At 38.6% G+C, this 26298-nt stretch overlaps 1 protein-coding gene across 1 annotated transcript in view; it reads left to right on the forward strand.

The window, feature by feature from the left end:
* AP4E1 (adaptor related protein complex 4 subunit epsilon 1) overlaps positions 1-3463 on the forward strand; it is a 67695-nt gene extending 64232 nt beyond the window's left edge. The window contains exons 19-21 of the mRNA XM_065872125.1: positions 403-593; positions 2122-2279; positions 3303-3463. Coding sequence (XP_065728197.1) covers positions 403-593; positions 2122-2279; positions 3303-3463 — 510 coding nt within the window. The remainder of the gene's footprint in view (positions 1-402; positions 594-2121; positions 2280-3302) is intronic.
* The last annotated feature ends 22835 nt before the right edge of the window (positions 3464-26298 follow it).

The raw sequence follows: 26298 nt of genomic DNA on the forward strand, positions 1-26298 counted from the left end.
CATGCCTCAACGATTCCACATACCTCGATGAAGATCCTGCATGCCATAGCTAAGACCTGATGCAGCCAAAAAAAAATTAATTAAAAAAAAAACTGGTACTAGCTAGTATTGAGAGACACATGACTAGAGTTTAATCTGTTTTTTGTTGTTGTTAAACCATACAGACATTTTCATTGTAATACCATTTGTTACATAATTCTGACCTATGTATTATTATTTCTTAATTGTCTGTGCTAGTGAATTTTTCTCAAGTGAAGTTGTCAGTTATCTTCATGGTGTGGCTTGTTATTAACATCTCACAATTGTATGCTTTTGTACCACTTCAATTAAATAGAAAATAGTTATTCATATGATAGCCTGTATTGATCCCTTCTTCAATACTTACATTACTTTTATTTACAGATCACTGAGCAACCTGGATGCTGCTTGCCTGTAATAGAAGCAGAAAGCACCAAAAACTTTCAATACAGTGTGCAGATGGAAAAACCTTTTACAGAAGGGAATCTTTCTGGTTTTATAAATTACCAAGTGATGGATACTCATTCTGTTCAGCTCGAATTTTCAGTAAACTTATCACTATTAGATTTCATTAGGTAAATATTTTTTAGAATATTAATTCAAGTTATTCCTTCATTCAGCAAATATTTATTAGGCCTCTTCTCTGGACAGAGCACTGTACTAGGTGCTAGGGAGTGTAACAACTCAAAACTACACATACCCCTGCGTTTAGGGAGTGTTCAGTCTAGGGAGGAGACATCGAACAATCACATAAATGCATGTATAATTGTGAATTGTGCTATGAACAGGAAGTAAATGATATGATGGGCCATTATGGTGTGGGACCTGATATAGGTTCGAGTTGGCTGGTGATCTTGGAGAACTTCCGAGAGAAAGTAATATTAAAGTAATGTTTAAACTGAAATAATTTCAAAGATTCTGCCTGACTTTTTAAAAAGCTTTTAAAGTCTTTTTCATTTGTGTTTCATTTATTTGATTAATTCTTTAGTAAAGTCTGTTCATTAAAGTTTTAGAGATCTGCAAGAAAATGGCTCAACAAAGTTACTAAACTTTTATTAGACATACAGTATTTAGTATTTTACTAGCATTGTGCAGTTACCCAAATAATTGAAAACAACCTTTTAACCCTTCTGCTCTTATTTAGTATTATGAATATATTATACTGTATTCAAACATTTTTAAAAATGAAGCCTGCCTGAACCAAGAATGCAGAATACCAATGAATATCTGTAAAAAATTTTTTTTAACCTTCACACATCTACCTGTGTTAGACTACTATAATTTTTGCCCATTCTTTAAAGTCTTTTAGTAAGAACATGTTTATAAATCTGTCAGAGTATTTATTTATACCTGTGGTGCTGAAAAGATAGAATCTAGCCTTCAAAAAACTTACATTCTGTGACTATGAAGGTATGTCCCATGGTGAGCATTAGTAACCTGAAGAAGCACAACATATATGACACAGACGGTTCTTCTGTGCTTATTAATAAAATCCTCTGTATCTTAAAAAAATATTTTTCCTAATTATAAATTCAATACATAGTTATAAAGATTTAAATGCTATAGAAAAATATAAGTAGAATATAAAAATTTCCTGTAATTCCTCTCAGAGATACCCCATGGTTAACTATTTGATCTTCAATTACCTGAACCATTTAAAAAATACATTTATTAAAATCCTTTCTGTTGGTCCAGTTTGCTTAAGGTGCTAACTCTTTGTATTCTTACTCTTGTACATGACTTTGATAGAGTATCTCATCCCCAAATCTAAAGTATACATGAAAGAAAAGTTTTATATTTGAATGATTCATGAAATTACTTGGTGAAATTTTACTGTAATGACTAATACTCAGAAAAAGAGAGAACTGGGTGATTTATTGAAAAGACATTTGTTCTTTAATAACATTTGCTTTCAGCATTTTCTTCAGGTTGGAGGATAATGGTAAGTATTCTAATCATATTTGGTTTAAAAAACATAGATTTTGTGGGATTTACATTTACAGTGATTTTTTTTATTCCCATGAGTCATTTGAAATGTATTTGTCTGTTTAGAATTGTTTCATTCTTAATGGACATAAATCTAATTTTAAAAATTATTTTCAGGCCATTAAAAATCTCGACTGAAGACTTTGGTAAACTCTGGTTATCCTTCGCAAATGATGTGAAACAAAATGTGAAGATGTCAGAATCACAAGCTGCTCTGCCTTCTACCTTAAAGGCCCTGCAACAGGAACTAAGACTTCATGTTGTTGACATTATAGGTTTGTAGTGTTCTAAAAAGGCAATCTTGTGTTTATAGGGGCTTTCTTACAATCAGATAGCAAATCAACTCTTAGAAGTGTCAGATTTCTTAGAGCTGTATTTCATGTTATGAGTATCTTTCAGATAAGTGTGTTGTTCAGACTTCATTAAAGAATTTTTTTGTGTGGTAAAATATACATAATGAAATTTACCATTTTTAAATGTACAGATTAGTGGCATTAAATACATTCATGTTGTGCAGCCATTGCCACCATCATCTCCAGAACTTTTTCCTCTTTCCTAACTAAAACTGTACCCATTAAACACTAACTCCCCATTGCCCCTCCCTCTCCAGCCCTTCGCAACCACCATTCTATTTTCTGTCTCTATGAATTTGACTACTCTAGTTACCTCATCTAAGTAGAATCATACAATATTTGTCCTTTTGTGACTGGCTTATTTCACTTATCATAATGTCTTCAAGGTTCATCTATATTATGTGTCAAAATTTCCTTCCTTTTTAAGCCTGAATATTGTTCCATTTTACGAATATACCACATTTGTTTATCCATTAATCTTTTGACGGACACTGGGGTTGCTTCCACCTTTTGGCTATTGTGAATAACGCTGCTTTGAACATGGGTGTACAAATAAATCTGTGTTTGAGTCCCTGCTTTCAGTTCTTTTGGTTAGATACCCAGAAGTAGAATTGCTGAGTCATATGGTAATTCTATATTTAATTTTTGGAGAAACTGTCGTGTTGTTTTCCACAGCAACTGCACCATTTACATTCAGCAATGCACAGGGGTTGCAGTTACTTCACATCCTCACCAACACTTATTTATTTATTTATTTATTTTGATAATCACCATCTTAATGGGTATGAACTAGTATCTCACTTTAGTTTTGATTTGCATTTCCTTAATGATCAGTGATGTTGAATATCTTTTCATGTGCTTATTGGCCATTTGTATATCTTCTTTGTAGAAATGTCTGTTGAAGTCTTTTTGTATTAAAGAATTTCTCACTTTGTTTTGCTGTAGGCAATGAAGGGCTGTTGGCCTGTCAGCTGCTCCCATCCATCCCCTGCTTGCTGCATTTCCGAGTTCATGGTGACATGTTAGCCCTGTGGTTCAGATCCTCCTGCTCTACTCTTCCTGATTATTTACTATATCAGTGTCAAAAGGTGATGGAAGGATCCTAGCAGAAGCTCTGCTTATATTTTACTCCCTCAAAATAAATTGTTTACATAGATAAACTAATTTACCAAAGTAAAAAGGACTCATGGTACTTCTAATGAAAATGGGGATTATTATAAGTGTGGTTTTATGTGTTTTCTTTATGATTCCTGATCAAGAAAGATCCCCAAGAAACTGTACCCCTAACCTTTTACTCAGGATTGTACAGTATGTTTGGGTCCTAAAACAGTGACCTAAGCTAATGTTATAAACTGCTAATGATTTATATATTACTTAGTGTAGAGGGACTGAAAATATTTATTTTGTTATAAATAATTTTATAGCAGATTTACTCTAGTGCTGCCTGATGTATAGTAAAGCCAAGTCTCAGTTCTCTGCATTAGTGGAGGGGAGACATGGACTTAATAATCCCAAATCGAATTCAAATTTGGCTTTGGAATGCAATGTATGCTATTTGGTAGGCAAGTCATTACTTTCAGTAATGTTTTGCTTAGATCAGTATTGAACTAAGTTGACACAGCACACACTAATAGTTCAGGAGATCCGTGAGCATGTTGGATACTGGGGGGATCCAATCTGTGGTACAGTTTTTTTCTTTTCTTTTCTTTTCTTTTGTGGTACGCGGGCCTCTCACCGTTGTGGCCTCTCCCATTGCGGAGCACAGGCTCCGGACATGCAGGCTCAGCGGCCATGGCTCACGGGCCCAGCCGCTCCGCGGCATGTGGGATCCTCCCAGACCGGGGCACGAGCCCGTGTCCCCTGCATTGGCAGGCGGACTCTCAACCACTGCGCCACCAGGGAAGCCCGGTACAGTTTTTATTATAGGTAACTTGTTACACATAATTACAGACAGTTAGGCTATAAAATTTGTTTTCCACTTGCGTTTATTTTTAAAATTCAAAATGAATCACTGTATTCTTGTTTTACAAACTCAGAGCCATTTACAAAATATTGTATAGAAACAAAACCTGTAAGAGCCCACAGTACTAAAGCAAACAGGTATAAAAGGATTTTCAGTTATGGCAAATATCTTAGTTTCCACTTGGGGTTTTTTTTTTTGGCAAATTAAAATTTGTGATTAGAGTATAAATGGCAAAACCATCTTTCCTGGGCTTTGAATCCACTAGTACTCAATGGATACAACCAGAAGAGTGACTGTCTAAGTATACCATACAGGTTCTTCAGTAAAATATATGATTTTTATGTTATAGTTGTGCCTATATATATGGCCTTTGTCAGAAAAGAGGTTAAGCCTAATATGAATGATAGACCAGAATCTTGAGATTATACATTAATGTTAAAAACTGAAATAGTATTTTATAAAACCTTATGGTGCTGTGGAAAATATTTATTATTTCACTTTTTCTGATACTTCACCATGGAAACTATTCAGGTAATATAGTTTTAAGTCATTGCAGTTAATACCCTGGTTAATTGGTACTGTTTATCACCCGGGTGTGGATTTAGGTTATCTCATTATTAATCATAGCTGATAAAGATGCTGAGGAGATTCCCCAAAGCTGATAGAGTTCATTAGTCATTTGTGTTTAGCATATCTCTCCCTAAAAACAAAAGCAGCATTAAAAAAAATTAATTTATAAGTTACTGATAAAAAAAATAACACATTAATTTCATGCTTTTGAAAAACATACAGTGAAACCTTGCTGCAAGAGCAATGAGAAGTGGCTAGAATTTCCTGAGTAGGTTTCTTCCTTTGAATAGAAGATCAGATTCATCCTCAAGCTCCCAGCAGTGTCATGATGAAGGGAATGTGAATGATGGGGGAGTGGTGGACACTGGTGGCTAGACTCATCAGCTTTCTCTTTATTCCTGCATCTGTCAGCAGCACCCTCCCACCCTACCTGGTTCTGCTGATACTCTGACAAAGAGATAGGAAGTGCCCTCTCACTTTGCAAAAGAATGTAGAGTGTGGCAGAAGAGGTGCTTCTGGTTTTTGTGTCCCTGCTTCCATGTGTTTGCATGGTCACCAAGGCTGGGTGTGGAGCAGTGGATGTAAGGTGCCCAGCAAGCAGATGGACAGCTAGCTGGGAGAGATTACAGTGAGCTACTGTACTGCTTTGTTACAGGGTGTTCATGGGTGACAGTAGCAGTTTTCATGAGAGACATGCTTGGCGTACAGCTCTGTCTAATGGTGGGAAATGTGTAATGGTAGGTTAGGGCTGGGAGCATGATTTGGGGTCTGCCAAGGGGAACATGGTGTCACTTTTGTTCTTTCCAAACCCACTACATAGAAAGTAGGGTAACAGTTTCTACTGAAATGTTTAGTAGAATGTTTACATTTTTATATTTTTATGGTTTTTAAAAACAAACAGTAATAGGAAAGAGTAGATTTTAAAGAACTTTAGAGCAGTATATATTCTACCTAAACTAATGTTTTAAGTTCTAGATCAGGCATCACCAACCTTTTTTGCATTGTAGGAGATGTGATTATGAAGTAGGAAGAACAATTTTTGTGGGCAGATCGTCTCTTTACCTTCTAGTCATAATTTAGTCAAGTAAAGGGGCAACATCTGGAGTGAGAGCTATTGTGGGGGAGACTCAGCTGTGTGAGTTCTGTGCTGGGCATCTTTGCTGAGAATGCAGGTGGCAACAAGTGTGAATCTGGGGAGAATGAAGGGAAGACAGGAAAGCCTTAAGGGCAGGTGGAGCAAGAAGGATCAGGCTCCCACCAGAATAGTCCCTGTGGAGTCAGGCAGATTAGTCTCAGGGGAATGTGGGCCCCCGAGTAAGGGTCCTTCTGAAAAAACTGCAGGTGGAGGCCGAGCAGTTACCAAGTGCTAATGTGCCAAGCATGCCAAGCGCCACACACGCTCTGCAGAGGAGCATTATTCAAGACAATATTCTGTCATCTACCAAAACAATTGTGGTGAAAATGCAGTATTTTATTTGCTCCTTTATTTTAGTTCATGTCATGAATATTTTAAAATATCGAGTTTTTTGTTTTTAATGGATAAATGTGGTCTTTGTCTCATGATTTTGAGTCACTAAAAGTGCACTGAACCGATTCACATGTCTTTTAAGGTGTTTGTTTTCAAAATTTAGGAGGGAAAAATGCAAGTGAATAACAGCTTACCAGGCATTAATTACCTTATTTTGGAGTTGAATTCTGTAATATGAAAAAAATCATTTAAACGTAATAAATATTATGTGATCTATATTGTTCTTTGGTCTATATATATGCTTTATCATCTAAATAGCTGAATAAAAGTAATACTATTCAGTAATTAGATAGGCATTAGCTAAAAAGAGCAGAAGCAATTGGAATGGGATGAAAAGAGTAATATACTCATTACAGCCCCAAAGAATGTCATCTAATTGGTTAAAAATAAAGATAACTGCTCTTTCTATATGATGTTCAGAGAAAACTTTATGGGCTTCCGACAGGTTAGAGCATGGATCGAGCCTCAGGTGCCTGTCCCTATCCCCTGCTTTCATCCTGGCCTGACCAGAGCATTCAAAGCAGAGTGCTTTGTTTCTGTATTCCTCTCCTCAAGATGCAAGAAACACGGTAAGTCAGGTGGTGACTTAGTGTCCAAAGACTCTGAGTCTCCTGGCCATCTCTGTATTGTGTATCCTAAAACACAAAGCTAGATCAGAAATGGTATTTGGATCTCACTGATGCCTCTTGTTGGCTATACTGTGTAGCAAAAAAAATGTTCTGAGACTTGAAACCCCATCTTTGGGCCACAGAAGGTAAAGGAGGTTTAAATGCCTCACACCCACTGCAGTAACTAAAAAGAAGGGTGGCCTGCAGCCAAATGGACTGGAGTTAATGATTATATGGAAGTTACTCGTTATGTGTGTGCATAATGAGAGACATGAGCTTTTTATGGTTAGGAACCAGGTGTGTATTTTTATGTCCCTTTTGCCTGGTACCTGATAGTCACTCAGTTTATTGAATGAATGACTAAAGAGACCTGTCCCCTCAAAATAAGTAATCTGAGACCACGTAACATCCAGGGATTGATTTTAGCGATACTGTGGCTCTCCCAGAAATAAAGAAAAGTGATCTGATCTGGTTTAAAGATATAAGTCAGCAGAAAAGCGTTCTAGTGAAAATAGCTCGTGCCAGTTTGAACCAGGTAGGAGAGAGAAAATATGACCACTTGATGAGAACCTTACCAGCTTAAGGCTAAGTCCCATGATAATTTGCCATGTCATTTAAGAGATCTCTGCAAATGCAATGTGATTACAGCTAGAAGTTATGACTTGGAGAATGGGGACTTTGATGTCCACGAAGTTTTACTGGTCTAGAAGAACTTGTTCTAGGACAGGAAGCAGTAGACATTAGGTCAGTGAAGTTAAAGATAGGGAGCTAGTGAATATGATAAGGCAGATTTACCAGCTATATTAGTATCACTTACTTCTTTATCAAAGTAAGAACTGATAATGGGAGAGACAACTATATTGACATTAATAATGTCAATAGTGTCAGGAAAGTTGGGAAAGAACTGGCCCTCTGGGATGAAGCACAGGAAAAGGAGTTATTTAAAAGGAAATGTGTCTCATTTGCATCACACGGGAAACTTTATGGATCCAGGATAGGAGGATACCCACAAAAATGAGTCCCAGAAAACTGTGAAAACTTAAAGATTGTGGCTTGGATGCAGAGCAGATGGGCCTACCAGTGGGGAGAGTCAAACATGTTTACCTATAATGCTGAAAAAATAATGGGTCCTTGTAGGTGGTTGCAGCTAGTTTATGGGCTTTTTTCCAAGAGAGGGAATCAATTTCCTCTACTTATTTTAAACTGTTTTCCTAAGTGGATGCATACTTTTCCTTTCTTAAAACGTTAAGCTGCCAATGTGACTAAATGGCTGACTTCAGGAAGTTTTTTCCCTGATGGGGTCTGACAGGACTTATGCCAAATGGTTAGAGATTAGAGTCTAGAGATTATTTGTGCTTCAGTGAGAGAAAAGTAATTAGAATTTGTTTGCACATCTTCTCCACCCTTTATATTATGTGACAAATAGGAACAGAGGCAAGGCTTATATATTCTTAGGGAGAGGCATTTGCTCTGACTTGCTACCACATAATTTAATAAAGGTAAGGGCAATGTCAGTGACTAGAACAAACTGGTCCTCATTGATGATGGATATCAAGATGTAAGAATTTAGTTTTTTTATCTTAGTTGATGGTTGTTGGGGTTAAATAGAAGAGTTTTTGTGAGCTATGGGAAAGGTGAAATGATTTGAACCCAAATATTGGACGAGTCTTCACCTACAGAAGTGATAGGAGTGTCTTTTGTTACTCATAAGGAGCCTTTTTGAGCACACCTGAGTTAATGCTATTGAGGTGACTTTGGAGTGGAGCCCACACACAGCCTCAGAAAGGGGCTGGTCATCAGAGAGACCAAGTGATTAGACAGTTAAAACTTTCAGCCCTACCCACTGACCTCAAGGAAGGGGAAGGTTTGGGGGCTGGAGATTAAGCTCTAAAAAAACTATTGAACAAAGGGATTTGATGAGCTTCTGTGTTGGTGAATGCATCACATCCTGGGAGGGGACACACCCCAGTTCTAATGAGGACAGAAATTCCTGTGCTTGGGACGCTTCTGTTTCTCAGTCTATGTACCTCTTCATCTGGCTGTTCATCTGTATCCTTTATATTAATATCCTTTATAATAAACTGATAAACGTAAGTAAGTGTTTCTCTGAATTCTGTGAGCCACTCTAGCAAATTAATTGAACTGGAGAAGTGGGTTGTGGGACCTTCCAGTTTATAGGGTCATCCAGTTCATTGGGTCATTAGCATAGGTGACAACCTGGACTTGTGATTGGTGTCTGAAGTGGGGCAGTCCTGTGAAACAGCCTTTAATTTCTAAGATCTGGTGCCATCTCCAGGTAGATAGTGTCAGAATTGAGTTAATTTGTAGGACAGCCAGTGTGTGTCCACTTAGAATTGGAATTGCTTGGTGGTGTGGGGAAAAAAATGCATCAATTGACCAAAAAAAAAAAAAGTACATATTTAGGTTGTGCAGTGTGATTTTTTCAAGTTGTCCAACATGATGATTTAATATATATTGTGAAATGATGACCACAATCAAGTTAATTAACACATCCATCACTTCACATAGTTACTTTTGTGTGTGTGTGGTGAGAACGCTTAAGGTCTTAGCAAATTTCAAATATACAACATGAATACTACTAAGTATAATCACCATGCTATCCACTAGACTGAGGACCTTTTTAAAATCCCATACCCTAGACCATAATCAGATTCTCTGAGGGGTCAGACATAGGCTCCAGTTATTTTTTAACTCCAAAGGTAATTATAACATGCAGCGAAGTTTGAGAAGCCCAGTTTTAGACGCTATCTCACCCCATGCTTCCTCAGTGGGATTTTTATTTTGGTTGTGTTTTCCCCACACTCCTTCCTGCAATGGGGATTGATTAAAAGTAATTAGCTATTGAGTGGGAGGTAAGTAATGGCATTATTTGGAAAGATTGGGTAGGTACAGAGGAGGAATCTTGTGAGAATATATAAAAAGCTGTAGGTCCTATGGCAGTATCAGCTTAGTGTTTGAATTTAGCAGGCTTAGGTTTGCTCTTAAGATGATAGCATGGTAGGATTTGAGAGATGAGGGTCTCTCAAGTCCGAGTGGGAAAGTACAGTGGAAGTCATTAGGTAACTTGCAAATTGAAGTTGGATCGTCAAATTATAATTCTTGGCTTAACTAATTACTAATTTGTGCCTTTGGGAAAATTACTTAAACACTCTGTGCCCTAGTTCTCATCTGTATAATGGGGATAATAATAATACCTACCTTATAGGGTTACTGTGAAATGAGGTAATGCACATAGTGGTTCATGTGATCATAATCTTACCAGTTTCTTATATCAGCTTATTAACATCATTATGGAAAAAAAGAAAAAAGAGGGGACAGTAAAGATGAAGGAAAGAGAGGGTCCAGATAAAAGTGAGGAAATTTAGCAGTCAGAAAACATCAGAAAGCAAGTTGCCATATTTTTTAACATTATAGAAAAAACAGAAAAAAGAAAGCTTTGTGAAGTTAGAAAAGCTATTTTCAAGTATGTCTCTAAATATTTAGGAAAATAATTTTATAAAAATATAAGCAACAGAAAAATACTATGGTCAACTCCCATATAAATTTATTATGAGAGAGAGAGGGAGAGAGATATTAAGACGTGGGATAATATCTCTACAGAAAATAAAAGCACACTAGTATAACATGCTCACAAAATAGATCAAAACTGTTAACCTACTGTTTCAGAACAAGCTAGATGAAATTTTAAAAATGATTTAAGATGTGAAAGGACAGCATATATTAGTACTGTATAAACTCAGAAATGTGACAGAAATTAGGGAAGAAATAAAAATTAAAAATTTCAGAACTGTAAACTAGAAGAAACACAAACGTGAATAAACACAAAAAATAATGCCATAAAGGAAATAGAGGATGAAAGTGAGGATTTAAAAAAAATTATTTTATTTATTTATTTTTGGCTGCATTGGGTCTTCATTGCTGTGCGCGGGCTTTCTCTAGTTGCAGTGAGCAGGGGCTACTACTCTTCTTTGTGGTGCATGGGCTTCTCATTGCGGTGGCCTCTCTTGTTATAGAGCACGGGCTCTAGGTATGCAGGCTTCAGTGGTTGTAGCATGTGGGCTCAGTAGTTGTGGCTCACAGGCTGTAGAGCACAGGCTTAGCAGTTGTGGCGCCTGGGCTTAGTTGCTCCGCAGCATGTGAGATCTTCCCAGGTCAGGGCTTGAACCTGTGTCCCCTGCATTGGCAGGTGGATTCTCAACCACTGCACCACCAGGGAAGCCTGAGGATATTTTTAAACAAAATGAAATAGAGGTAAATATTCAAGAGAAAGTATCAAATATTGAAGATAGGCAAAGAAAGTCCAACATATGGCTTATAGGAGCTCCTGAAGAAGAAATCCAAAGCACAGGACCAAAACAAATCCTAAACAGGGTAACTCAAGGGGACATTCCTGAAAGTACAATTTAAAAAAAAAAAAATTGGGGCTTCCCTGGTGGCTCAGTGGTTGAGAGTCCACCTGCCGATGCAGGGCACATGGGTTCGTGCCCCGGTCCGGGAAGATCCCACATGCCACGGAGTGGCTGGGCCCATGAGCCATGGCCGCTGAGCCTGCGCGTCCGGAGCCTGTGCTCTGCAACGGGAGAGGCCACAACAGTGAGAGGCCCGCGTACCGCAAAAAAAAAAAAAAAAAAAAAAATTTGTATCTAGAGGGAGTACACTGTATACCTGAGACTATCAACTGATAAACACCAAGACAAGACATTCTAGCAAGATTACTAAACTCTTTTAAAAATAGAAAAATTCCATAGTCATCTAAGAAAAAATAGCAAGAAACTTATAAAGAAGTCAGATTATTATCAGACTGACACATGCTTATACCAGAAGAAAATAGGATAATATATTTTAGATACTCAAAGGAAGATGTGAACCAACGATTTTACACTCAGTAAAACTGATCTCCAAGTTTAAAGAGAACAAACTGCTATCAACATATAAGTAGTCAGGGAGTATTGTTCCTATGAACCCTTCCGGAGGATGAGATTCATAAGGACTGGTTGTGAGCATTGAATGTATGGTTATTTGTAGAACTAGCAATAAAAGAATTAAAAGGGAGAAGGTATAATATATAATGGCTATATGCACTAACAATGCAGATACAGTACCACTGAAAGAAAGGAGGGAAATATAAAAAGCATATGCAAAATCAAAAAATTTTTTTTGTAATTGTAACAGTTGTGGTAGTATTATCTGAGACTCTGTGTAATGTGGGATAAAACAAATGAGTAATTATGGGGTATTTCAATTTTATCATAGTCTGTATCCTTGAGACCAGTATTCTCAGAGTGGAGGAAAGTAAATACAGATACAATATAGAAGATGGTGTATAAATTCTGTAGTTCTCGTTTTGTGTTGAGGACACACACACACACACACACACACACACACACACACACACCCCTACTGCCCAGATTATGGTCCTGAAGTATAACACTATTTCCCACTAAAAGAAACTAAGGCTTCCCAAAGAAATGATTGATTCCAGGTCTGGGACAGAAAGTATGTGAGATGAGCCTGAAATATCTTTTATACCAGGTAACAAAGAATCTATCAAAGACCAGTAAAGTCATAACAAAGAGAGGCTTCCAGTGGCCAAAAATGAGATAATTTGAGCTTCAATGTAGGTATGCATTGAAATCCAAATATGCTTAAATCCTTGAGTTCATAATGCTTACTGCTGGAGGATTGTAGGGAATAAATTCATTGTGTTGAAAACTAGCAAATGAAGAGATTAAACCATTGGATAACCAAATGGTAGATAAAGAGAAGCATCTCTTAATAAACTATTCCTGCTAATAAATGAAAAACAAATGATAGAATATGTATACTTTGCAATCTTCAGTGAATTAATGGATCTAGGTATTGAACACTAAAGACTGTTAATACCACAGAGAAAGGCAACTAGATGTTTTGTGCCTCCCAATGAAAGAATACAAATCACCTATAATCTTAACCAAAGTGGTAGAATAATATGAGTTTGTTAAGTCTCTGGATAAAGTTGCCAGCTTGCAACTCACAATACAGAGGAGACAGGAATAAGTTAAACTGCATCACAAGTTTGTAGTCAGCAAAATTCAGACTGTGGAAAACCCTGGAGACCTTCAACAGATAAGGAAAAGAAAGAGATGGAATGGAATCTTTGGATTAAAAGAGACATACCAAGTTTCTTAAAAATGGGCAAGACTAAACTATAGTGTCTAGGGATGCATAGTTGGTTATTAAAACTAAAAGAAATGCAAGGAAGTGATTGTAATCAATGTTGGGTGATGTTACTTTGGGGCAGGGAGGAGATTGTGGTTGGAATTGGGCCCACTGAGTGGCTTTTTGGGTGGTTGGCAAAGTATTATTTCTTGACCTGGGTGGTATTACAACAGTTTCCCCTTTACTAATCATTTATTAAGTTAAAAGCAAAAATAAACAAATGGGACCTAATCAGACTTACAAGCTTTTGCATAGCAAAGGAAACCATAAAAAAAAATGAAAACCTACGAACTGAGAGAAAATATTTTCAAATGATGCAACCAACAAGGGCTTAATTTCCGAGATACAAGAACAGCTCATACAATTCAGTAACAACAAAAAAACAAACAACCCAAGTGAAAAAATGGGCAGAAGATCTAAATAGGCATTTCTCCAAAGAAGACATACAAATGGCTAATAGACACATGAAAAGATGTTCATATCACTAATTATTAGAGAAATGCAAATCAAAACTACAATGAGGTATCACCTCACACCAGTGAGAATGGCTGTCATTCAAAAGTCTACTAATAACAAATGCTGGAGAGGGTGTGGAGAAAAGGGAACCCTCTTACACTGTTGGTGGGAATGTAAATTGGTGCAGCCACTATGGAAAACAGTACTGAAGGTTCCTCAAAAAACTAAATATAGAGTTGCCATATGATCTAGCAATCCCACTCCTGGGCATATACCCAGACAAAACTATAATTTGAAAAGATACATGCACCCCTGTGTTCATAGCAGCACTGTTCACGATAGTCAAGACATGGAAGCAGCCTAAATGTCCACCTACAGATGAATGGATAAAGAAGATGTATATATGTACAATGGAATACTACTTAGCTATGAAAAACAATGAAATAATGCCATTTGCAGCAACATGGATACTAAACATGGATACTTACTTCATCATACTAAATGAAGTAAGTCAGAAAGAGAAAGACAAATACCATATGATATCACTTATATGTGGAATCTAAACTATGACACAAATGAACTTATCTATGAAACAGAAACGGACCTACAGACACAGAGAACAGACTTGTGGTTGCCAAGGGGGAGGGGGCTTTGGGAAGGGAAGGATTGGCAGTTTGGGATTATCAGATGCAAACTGTTACATGTAGGATAGATAAACAACAAGGTCCTACTGTATAGCACAGGGAAGTATATTCAATATCCTGTGATAAACCATAATGGAAAAGAATATGATAAATATATATATAACTGATTCAGTTTGCTGTACAGGAAAAATTAACACAACATTGTAAATCAACTATACTTCAATAAAATTTGAAAAAATAATTAAGTTATCCATTTGTATAGTGTGGTTTTCTGTATCTATGTTTTATTTTACTGTTTAAAAAGGGGTTTCCAAAAAAAGATTGTAGGTCATTAAGATGTCCCTAGTAATGAAGTTTGAGCCACTTTCTATAATGATCAGTTTTTTCATATCATATTTTTGCTTATTATTAATCTATGCTCTGTCTTTCTTGGAGAATATGGGAGCAGCAAGGCTACCACTACCAGTGGAGAAGGAAACACACCAGTTGCTCAGCTTTAATTTCTCCTTTTCCAGAGACTTTTCAAATTGAACTGTCCATGATGCGACGGTTCTTTGTTCAGCATATTTCATTCCCCTTCTCCTTTCTCCTTCCATTCTTGTTGGTATGGCCAATGGAATGTTAGTGAATGTAATACAAGCAGAGGTCTTAAGTGCGTATGTGGTTTGGCTGGGCTCTTGTATGATGGTGATTTGCTATGAAGAGAGTTTGTGCCCGTAGCTGATGCTCCTTCAGTGGCATGCCCTACTCTTTGCTCATTAGGTGGTCGGATAAAGAGAATCTGGTGAAAGTCTCCAGAAAGGAGACAACGGAGCCACTGCCTAAAAGAAGCTTGAGTCCCTGAATGAGGCAGAGTTCTTTTCCCAATCAACCTCCTTGGACTGTAACCCGAATTTACAATAAGTCTTGGGTTGTTAAGCCACTGTGACTTTTGGGTTTGTTGCAACACCTAGTATTACCCTGACTAATGCAACTGCATAGACTTATGCTGTCCAATATGTTAGCCACTAGACACATGTGCTAACTGTGCCCTTGAAATGTGACTAGTCAGGACTGAGATGTATTTTCAGTATAAAATAAGCATTGGATTTTAAAGACTTAGTACAAAAATGTAAAATATTAAAATTTTATAGTAACAATATTGAAATTATAATATTCAAATATATTAGACTGAATAAAATATATTACTAAAATTTTACCTATTTTTATTTTTAATGTGGCTACTAGAAAATTTAAATTTAAATATGTGACTACATTATATTTCTATGGAAGAGTGTTATCTTGGAACTAACATTCAACCAAGATCTCAATTTATAGACCTAAAAAGATCAAATCTAGAAAAAACAATCAGTGATTATTCCTTCCTTGCTGCTAATCCTAACATTAAATCCATTCTCCTTAAACTTTAATGGCAATTCCAAGAGAATTATGTCTTCTTAAAAGGAAGAATTTCAGGGACTTGCCTGGCAGTCCAGTGGTTAAGACTCCACGGTTCCAATGCAGGGGGCGTGGGATCGATCCCTGGTCAGGGAATTAAGATCCACGTGCTGAGTGGCATGGCCAGAACATAAGTAGTAGTAATAATAATAATAAAAGGAAGAATTTCCCTCAGCTTCTGGAAGAATTTGATATCTATTTGTTCTTGTCTTTGTCTCCTTCCTATGTCTAATTTACCTTTGTCTAAACTGCTGTTAATGTGTTTTTCAATTCAGACATAATATTCTTCATCTCTAGAGGTTCCATTTGGGTCCTTTTTATACCTTCATGTTCTCTCTTGATCATGCTCAGGTTTTCTCCTAGTTTCTTAAACATATGGAGTGTAATTTTATATTTTTTTAAAGATTTTTATTTTATTTTTGGCTGCGTTGGGTCTTAGTTGCAGCACACAGCTGAGTCATGTGGAATCTTTTGTAGTGGCATGCGGGCTTCTCTCTAGTTGTGGCATGTGGGTTTTCTCTTCTGTAGTTGTGGCGTGCAGGCTCCAGGATGCGTGGGCTCTGTAGTTGTGGCGTGTGGGTTCCAGAGCACGTGGGCTCTCTAGTTGAGGCACATGAGCTCAGTAGTTGTGGTGCATGGGCTTAGTTGCCCCACGGCATGTGGGATCTTAGTTCCCTGACCAGGGATCGAACCTGCATCCCCTGCATTGGAAGGTGGATTCTTTACCACTGGACCACCAGGGAAGTCCCTGGAGTGTATTTTTGATAGCTGTTGTAATGTCTTTTTTGAATAATTCCAGCATCTCTTGGCATTTCTGTGTCTGTTTCAGGGTCCAGAGTGCTAACCATTATACATGGGGACTGTGTCTGTTTCTATTGATTGTATTTTCTCCTGTTATTGGTCATATTTTTCTGCCTTTTTTACATGTCAGACATTGTGAATTTTAGCTTGTTGGGTGCTAGATTTTACTATATTCTTTTACATGGTGTTTGGGTTTGTTCTGGTGCTTGATTAAGGTACTTGGAATTGGATTGATCTTTTCAAGACCTGCCTTTAAGGTTTATTAAGCTTGGTCCAGAACAATCTTTAGTCTAGGGTTAGTTTATCCCCCCTAAGGCAACACCTTTCTGAGGATTCTTCCTCTGTGTCACGAGGGCACTTTGGGTGGTGAAACATCAACTATTTCTATTCCCAAATATAACCATCCTGGCCTCCCTGAACTCTTAGAACTTTCCTCCCTATCCTGTGCCCTGGAAACTGCTTCCAGGTAGTAAGGTGGGACAATCACAGGGCTTGATAGCTGTTGTTGTTGCTTTTGTTCCCCTTCTTTCAGGGAAATTAGAATCTTTTGCTGGTTGTTTCTCAAAGTCTAAACAAATCACGATTTCATATAATTTCTCCAGCTTCCTAGTTATTTAAGGCAAGAGGGTAAATTCAGTTCTTGTTACTCTTGGCCGAAGGAGGTAGTGCCCTAACCAGGTTTTGACTTCATGAAGGACACACTCCTACCCTGTTCTAGGGATTCCTGAGGCACTTGATCAAATTCTGTATAAAATTTGGAAAGGAGAGGCATGTGTCACTCTTTGTAGACACAGAACCCTCCTCTGTATGTTTTAGGTTTGGCCAGGTTATTAAAGATAATGAACCTATAATTAGGGAGTGCAGTTAGCATCAAAAGGGAGAGCCCCTTATTGTGGCAGCTAAGTGTTGATTAAGAAAACAGTGGAGTAGAAGAGGACTTCTTAAATCTTCCCATCAGAGTGAAGCCTCTGAAGACTTGCATCAACAGACATTGCCAGGCAGGCCAGAAAGGCACAAGCAGAGGCCTTTGCTGGAACAACTGCAGGCTAAAAACTCCAGTATTGGCAGTGGTATTTGGGAATGTTCTTTGTGGGAGAATACCGTGGACTTTGAACTACTGATTTGTCTGTGAATAGTAGGTATTTTGGGGAGTGAGGGAGCGGGGGAGAGGGTTGTTGTTTCTCAAAGTTTCCTTCCAAGGACATGGAACTTATAAATGTTGAAAGTGTTGTCAGCTCCTGGGCTGTCCAAAAGAGTATACATTCCCGACCTCTCCCTCAAGTTTCAAGGGCAGAAGTCAGAAAAGTAGGATATTCATGAGGAGTTGTCCCTGTAGTGTCATAGATCTTACCAGTATTGGCACTTCTGTTAGTTTTTTTTAAAATAAATTGTTTCTCAACTAAAATCTTGGTTTAAGAAGTATTATTACTTGTCTGAGTTTCTCTTGTCAAGTTGGCTACCACAGTCATTGCAGGTTTGTCCTTTGTGCATAGAAGATAAGGAATGGCATGTGCCTTCACTTCCTCTTCTGAGGTCGGGGTGGACATCGCAATCTACCACATCCCTCCTGCCCCTGGATTCAGGACTCAGCTTCAGAATCCTTTCTGCCATAGCACTTCAGGCATCCACTACTAGTTAGTCTGAGTTGCCACTCAGAATGAAACTTATTTGTCCTCTCTGTTTTAAAGAGTACAAAGCTGGTTTAAAATATCAGCCTCCGGGACTTCCCTGGTGGTCCAGTGCCTAAGACTCCACGCTTCCACTGCAGGGGGCATGGGTTCAGTCCCTGGTCAGGGAACTAAGATCCTGCATGCTGCGTGGCATAGCTAAAATAAAATAAAATAAAAACGTCAACTTCCCTTACATTAGGGGGTTCCCAACTTGTATTCTGCAATCTCCTCTATATAATTTATCTACTATCTATAATGACTTTCTACCCCTAATTAAATCCAAAAAGGTTCCAACGAAAAGTAATTTGTCATCAAAACAACCAGAAAACATTTATTGAGTGCCACTGGGTCAGAAGTTTGTTCCAAACACTATCATGGGCTTAATCTCCCTAAAGCCCTGAAGACAGATATTATTTTCCTATTTTATTGATGAGGAAACTGAGGCTCAGAGAGTTTAAGTGACTTGCCTAAGGTCACACAGATACCTAGCAGTAGAGTTAGGACTTAGATTGGGATTTTATGATCGTCTTTGAATACCATCTGCCTATTTTCTTTTTTTCTTTCACACCTCTTGGCTTTGGTGAGGAGCAGCTGGCCCTTTAGGTGTTCTGCCAATAAGAAGGTGCCATAACTTCCGTGAGCAGATTGACAAGCCTGTCACTGGGAGGGTTTTTCTTTTTCTACTGGAGAGAGACACATTTTGCTTTTTCTTTTCTTGGTTACTTCCAGATTTGGAGCCATTCGGAATGATAAAAGTCCAGCTAGTCTAAAGAAAATTGAGAAATTACAGTAATTTCTTTTTACTTTAGATTAATTTGGCAGGAAATTATATAATGCTGTGATTATTTTATTTAATTGAAACAGGTAATTGTGAAGCCAGAGGAAAACTATGTTTAACAAATTAATCATTGGTAATTGATTATTCACTGGTATTTTTTTTTGGTTTTGTTTTTTATTAGAATAATCACCACCAAAAATGAGTGATAAGCAGATTAATCCAGCATACATCCACAGATACACACACAGGTACATATATAATTATTCAATGAAATAATTATTTCAGCCACATCAACTTGAGATCTTCTTAGTACTAAGTTTCTTGGCCATTGTGCCCTGACTGCTCTCAACAGGGCATAGTAAAGAATTATCAGACCACCCAGGGCCTCAGGACCAGAGGTCAGGGGATGCGTATCTCTCTCTGGGGCAGGGCAGTCTGTCTGAGGCTGGATGTGAGGCTTTACTGTGGGTCCGGGGAGGTGCTGTTGCCAGTCCAGAAGCCCAGAGAGGAGAGGGAGCAAGTGCCAGTTCTCACACCAGGCTTCTCATGCTTCTTCCCAGACTTCATACTAGAGAACAGAGGGGGGCACGACCTCTGGAGGATTGGGGCTGCAGGAATAGAACAAGTAGCGGTAATACTCCCTCCTTCTCTTCCTCCTCCCCTTATTTCTTCCCTTTCATCATTCGAGCACCTTTTATAGGTCAGTTACGTGCTAGTTCCTCGAGAATGAGACCGGGTCCTTGCCCTTAGGGAGTTCTCGGTTTGGGAGAACTATCCAATGGCAGAGAGCAGTGACGGTAGGGACACAGGTAACTGCAGGAGCCCCACAGTGTGTTCAGAGGGGACCTTCTCCTCTGTAAGGGTGTGCAGTGTCCTGGTTCCTCAGGGTACAGAGGAGCTATTACCTGTTACTCTGGATTATTTCTTTCTAAGTAGGGTGATCATATAATCTGTGGTGGAAACTAAGACACTTAAAAGTGAATGATGGCTTAAATATAATTTGAATTATATAATTTTTGAAATATTCATTGATGAACAAATTGCTTTTGTTATATTGGTGGATTAATAAAATAAAAAACTATGATTAATAAAATAAAAAACTATTTTCAACAAATTTGGGGGAAAAAACAACACAAATCTATGTATATCAAAGCAAAAGTTTATATCTTTACACTGATTATCTGATCATTAAAAAAAATAACGTAAATAGAATTATTTTTCTTGGAACATATTCACATTTCCTAGCCATTTCTGTCCCAAGATATGTCACTGGTGTTTTTCTGAAGAATGCATTGAAAGATATGTTATTAACTTTTTCCTCAAAGTTGCCTGTAATCTTCTTCAAAGTTATATTTTATAGTTCATAAGTTTGAAATTGTTGATAATATTCTCTGAAGACTATGTTTGTTAAATTTTAGCATTTTTTGTTGAGATGTAATTCATATAACATAATATCCATCATTTTAAAGTGTACAGTTCAGTGTTTTTTAGTATATTAACTATGTTGAACAATCATCCCCACTATCTAATTTGCATCAACCCCAAAAGAAACCCCGTGCCGATTAGCAGTTAGTACCAATTTTGCCGTCTCCCCAGCCTTTGACAACCACTAATGTTATTTCATACTTATGGATTTGCCTATCCTGGACATTTTATAAAAATGGAATCATACCATATGTGGTCTTTTGTGTTTGTCTACTTTCACTTAGCATAAGGTTCATCCATGTTGTAGCATTTAACAATACTTATTGTTAATATTCCGTTGTATGGATATACCACATTTAGTTTATCCACTCCAGTTGATGGGCATTTGGATTGTTTCTGCATTTTGGCTATTATGAATAATGCTACTGTGAACATTTGTGTATAAATTTTTACATGAATATATGTTTGCAGTTCTCCTAGGTATACACCTAGGAGTATAATTGCTGGGTCATATGGTAACTCTATATTGAACTTTTTGAGGAACTGCCACATGGTTTCCCACAGTGGCTGCACCACTTTACATCCCCACCAACAATGCATGAGGCTTCAGATTTCTCCACATCCTCATCAGCACTTGTTATTGTCTGTTATTTTTGTTATATCTAGTGTGTGAAGTGGGTAAAGTGATATATCATTGTGATTTTGATTTGCATTTCTCTAATTCTAATGATGTTGAGCATCTTTTCATGTGCTCAACATCACGTCTTTTCTGGAGGAATGTCTGTTAACCTTTCGCCAATTTTGAAACTGGGTTATTTGTTGTTTTATTGTTTAGTCATGAGTCCTTTATATATTATGGATGCAAGACCCTTATCAGATGATTTGCAAATACTATCCACATTCTGTGGGTTGTCTTTTCACTTTCTTAATAGTGTCTTTTGAAAGCACAAAGGTTTTTAATTTTGATGAATCCAGTTTATCTATTTTTTTGTTTGATTGCTTGTGCATTTGGTGTCATATCTAAGAAATCATTGCCTAATCTAAGGTCATGCAGATTTTTCACCTATATTTCCTTCTAAGAGTTTTATAGTTTTACCTCTTAATAATACTTTATTAAAAGGTGAAAATTCCAGGACATATGCTAAAAAGATGTGATACCAGGACAAGCATATATTGAGGTTGTCCTTGGCAAACCAAGGATATATGGTCACCCTACCTCTGATGGACTGGGGGAGAGAGGCAGCTGGGGCAAGGGTTGATCAAATTCATTTCTGTCCTTTACGTTTATTCAAAGACCTGAAAAGACTCAACATTTCTTTGATGCCAGATGGGATCTAGACTGAGTTCCATGGGGGTACAGTGGCTTTCTTTAATCTTTTATGTAATCTACAAAGAGATCTTCACCCCCAGGCTGGGAATCCTGAAAAAAGGGGTTACATGGAAATGGAAGCGAGAACATGCCTAAAATCTACTTCAAGTTTTTATTCAAAAACGGATACCCTTGGGCTTCCCTGGTGGCACAGTGGTTGAGAGTCTGCCTGCCGATGCAGGGGACACGGGTTTGCGCCCCTGGTCCGGGAAGATCCCACATGCCACAGAGCGGCTGGGCCCATGAGCCATGGCCGCTGGGCCTGCGCGTCTGGAGGCTGTGCTCCGCCACGGGAGAGGCCACAACAGTGAGAGGCCCGCGTACCACAAAAAAAAAAAAAAAGATACCCTAGCTCTTGAGAGTAACATTCCCTCTTTTTATGGTCCCTTCAGCCCTAAGGATTGGTGGCAGCTTGGGTTCATGTCATTGCCAATCTATGGGGTGCATTAATGTACCCTGTTAGGCTTCTCAGCCTTCATCAACTTGATAATCAATTCCCTGTACCAAATTCTCTCATTTAAAATGTCTGGAGTGCTTTCTGTTTTCTTGACTGAACCTTGATTGATTCAGAGCTCTTCTCTATTTTCTTTTTGTCATGATCTTTAGGTGCTTAATGTTGCCCACATCATTCCATTATGGGAATCTACTTAGGGTTACTGCGCTATGCCTTCCTGGGTTTTCTGTATTTTATATACCCTGTCCTCTATCTTCTATCAAAACTTGCCACATCAATATTCCATTACATTGTTTTCCAAGAAAACAGCTAGCTATTTGACCTACAGCTGTGCCAAGGTGTTAGACATGATAATGGATTACTGTGTATCCTTCTCAGGAATATTTAAACTTTGCACAGAAATGTATGGCAATATGATGCTTTACTCAAAAGAAGGAGTCCCAATGTTAGAATTTTAGGCTTTTCCCTAGGAACTCCTAAAATTTCTCCAAGTGTGTGGTGCTTACATTAAGTCAGTCCTTTCTGCTGAGAGACTGTCGTTTTCTCCAACGGACCAGAATTTGGGAAGCCAGAAGTGAAACAAGATGGGCTCAGAGAGACCATAGATTGAAAACAGCAGGAAATTTTCTGTTATTTGTTTTTCTGAAGTGGGCTTCCAAGCAAGGTCTGCTGATCAACGGAATAGCTAAGTCCTGTTCTCTAGGGGTAAAGTTGTAGCATAGAGGAGGAATTTGGGTTAATGACTCAGGAGAGGGCAGGGATGGTGAGATGGAGAAATGACAGGGCAGGCAATTGTGTTTGAGCTCCAAAGCAATCAGGTTCTAGTTCTTGTAGGGAACAAGGATAGAAACAGGGGAAGCAGAGGGGAAGCAGAAGCAAAAGCGCAGCTTTGTGAATCCTCAACTGCCTCAAGACAGCCTGAGATAGGACTTGCTACAACCTGAGAACAACAGAAACCACTGTTTACCTGGGCAGGTGACAATGACCACACCCCTTTATATGAAGCCTTGGCTGCCTCCCTCCAGGATCAGCCTGCCCTTAAACAGTCATCCAGAAATTCCCCAGGGAAAGGAGTAATGTCAAATAAAATGACCTACAGTGAGGGATTCTTCCAAAACCCGAAAAGCCATTACCCAAAATAGGCATCCAACATAGTCATTTATGACTTGCCATAAATACCAGCTCTTGCAATATTATTTTCATATAAGGAGTTGACCTCATAGTGCTTTAGAAAGTTACAACATTATAAATATCTACGAATATGTTATTTCATCTGCTTCATAATTTGTCTGCTCCAACAAAGTTCTGACCAATTTTAGAAGTTTCCATGTAAATATTTCAATATAGTGGTAACAAGATAATGAAAACAGAACAAAATGAGGTCAAGTATCACATTTCATCCACAAACATTATGATAGAATGAAATTGTTTAATGGGTGACTAAAGTAAATTGTGTGTGTGTGTGTGGTGGAAGTGGGGTGGGGGGAAATGATGTGTGTTGTGTATAGCCACCAGGCTAAAAGAGAGAAAGGATGCCTAAATTGGGAATGCGAGGAGCAGACATCTTTAGAACCTCTTTTCCCCCCGCTCTGGTTAATGGTGTTCATCTTTAGAAATGATTTGGTGGTGACCTAACAGACTAGACTCAGCACATTTATGTACATATATAAATTTAAACTGGCACTTTAACAGTAACAAAAAATGTTACTTTATAATACTCAGTGCCCTGTGACACGTCGGGAAGTGTGCCATTAAAGGAAATTAATTCTGAAATGGAGTTGGTTCCCATCTATTGTCACTAAAAGTCATTTAGGTGGAAATGAACAGTTTGGGGTTGACTCTGTGAAGGTGTTAATTAAGGGAGCAAATACAGAAATGGATTAACAATTATTGCTCATGCCAGTTTTCTGAAAAAACATGCCTGGGGTCTGATCTGTGATTCTCTCTTCTCTCTGAGTTTGGAATCCTCTCCTCCCAGTTACTTTTCCAGCTATTTGAGATTTTCTGGGGAAACTTATTGACGGCTTTGGGTTCCCAGGTATGCTACAGGTTTGGAGCTGGCAGATTTCAGGTTGAGGAGGTTCAAGTTCAATACCCAGGAGACACATCGAGGGTTCAGCTGCTGTTTGAATGTCCATGTTGTATAGGTAAATTGGTGACAGGGTAGATTAAAAAACCATTGCTTAGTGGTTTGCTGGCAACTGATTTCCTCCAGACTTCCTCTCAAAGGCTCAAAGTGAACTCAATAATATTATTTCTAGGAAGAAGTGGCAGTAAAGGTGGTAAGAGTATTGATTTGAGACTAGGAGAGATGTCTAGGTCTGGAAAACTTGGTTCTTCCTCCTCCTGAGACTTCTGTTTATAAGGGCAGGAGATGTGGCTTTAGAGAGCAGGTATCTGCCATATAATCTGCTTTGGAAGTAAGCGGCAACAAAGGGGGAATGAAAAAAAATCTAATTTACCATTTAGTCTAAAAGAAAACAAAACTATACCTTATATCTCACCAATTCTTTAAGTTTATTTTTTATTTTTTGTAATGTGGTAGCTTCAGGACCACTTTGGATAGTGAATACCAGTGACCAACACCTTTTAAGTGCCTCCTGCTTGAGTGTTTGTTCTCTCTTGTCCTGGTTTCAGTGGAAACTCAGCAACCTCTGGGCCCTTTTACAAAGCAAAATTGGGGGCTTACAAAGAAAGAAGATGGAGTTAAGAGCACTCACAAGTAAATTCACCCAACAACTGCTATAAGGGGTGTAGGTAAGCACACACCTGATATTCAGGAAGGTTTGAAGGCTGAAATGAGATGCAGTGAGCTTATTTTAGAACCTGGTAGAGCTCAAGGAACCATTTCTGAGATAAACATCCTTATTCAAATGCCACAGACACACTGTTTCCCTCAACAGAGAGACTTGAGGCCCAGCAGTTTTTATGCTAGAGCAGATTTGGGTCAGAATCAAAGTTTTAAAGACTTTTTATTGAAGAAGTTAAAAGATTCATTGGCCAGCAGCCAAGCGTAGTCTGATTTGTTTGCATTTCCTCTGGGAACTCACAGGCAAGCAAGGAATTGGCCAGCCACGACTGTGAGGGTTACTCACTCCCCTGTGGGCCTTTTCTCCCTGGGCATTTACAAGGTGGGGGAGGAGAGCCGGGGGGAACTCTTTCCTCACAAAGGCCCAGTTCAGCAGCCCAGTCAAGCTGCAGTTCTCTTCAGGGTAAAGAAGCCTGCAGTCTCCCCTCCCATCAACCCAGTGTTTATTAGTCCACAAGTGAGACCAGCATCACTCAGAGGGTGAGAGGCAGTGAGGGGAGAGATGGGAGGCGACATGTTACCACTTCTCTCTACCCGTCATGGTCAGAGGACCTGCTCCAGGCTCAGAGGCATCAAGCATGCATGCTCATGGGCTAGTTTTCCTTGTTCAAGTTCTTGCAGATGTTAAGTTTTGCCAAGAATCCTTCAAACAACCCTACTGTCCGTAGTTAGAGAGCTTGGGGGAAATTTGTTGACAGAATTTAACTTTAAAAAAATTAAAAAAGGGCTTCCCCGGTGGCGCACTGGTTGAGAGTCCGCCTGCCGATGCAGGGGACAGGGGTTCGTGCCCCGGTCTGGGAAGATCCCACATGCCGCGGAGCGGCTAGGCCCGTGAGCCATGGCTGCTGAGCCTGTGCGTCCGGAGCCTGTGCTCCGCAACGGGAGAGGCCACAACAGTGAGAGGCCTGCGTACCACAAAAAAAAAAAAAAAGAAAACCAAACCCAAAACTTGGTATGGTTTTGTGCTTTAGAAGAAGGTGCTGGTATATCCACACGTGTGTGTACACACACACACACACACACACACACACACACACACACACACAGCATGAAGATCCCTCTCTTTTTCTCAGGAATTTGATCACAGTGGCAGAAAATTAGGCAAAAATGTAACAGGATATATGACTGCAAGAAAATGAGGAGGAGTTGAGAGATTTAAAGAGGTGGGTCCTTGGTTCTCTGGGACCAATAAATCCTGACATGTGGCTGT

Source organism: Phocoena phocoena, chromosome 2 (assembly GCF_963924675.1).
Source record: "Phocoena phocoena chromosome 2, mPhoPho1.1, whole genome shotgun sequence".
Classification (NCBI taxonomy): domain Eukaryota; kingdom Metazoa; phylum Chordata; class Mammalia; order Artiodactyla; family Phocoenidae; genus Phocoena; species Phocoena phocoena.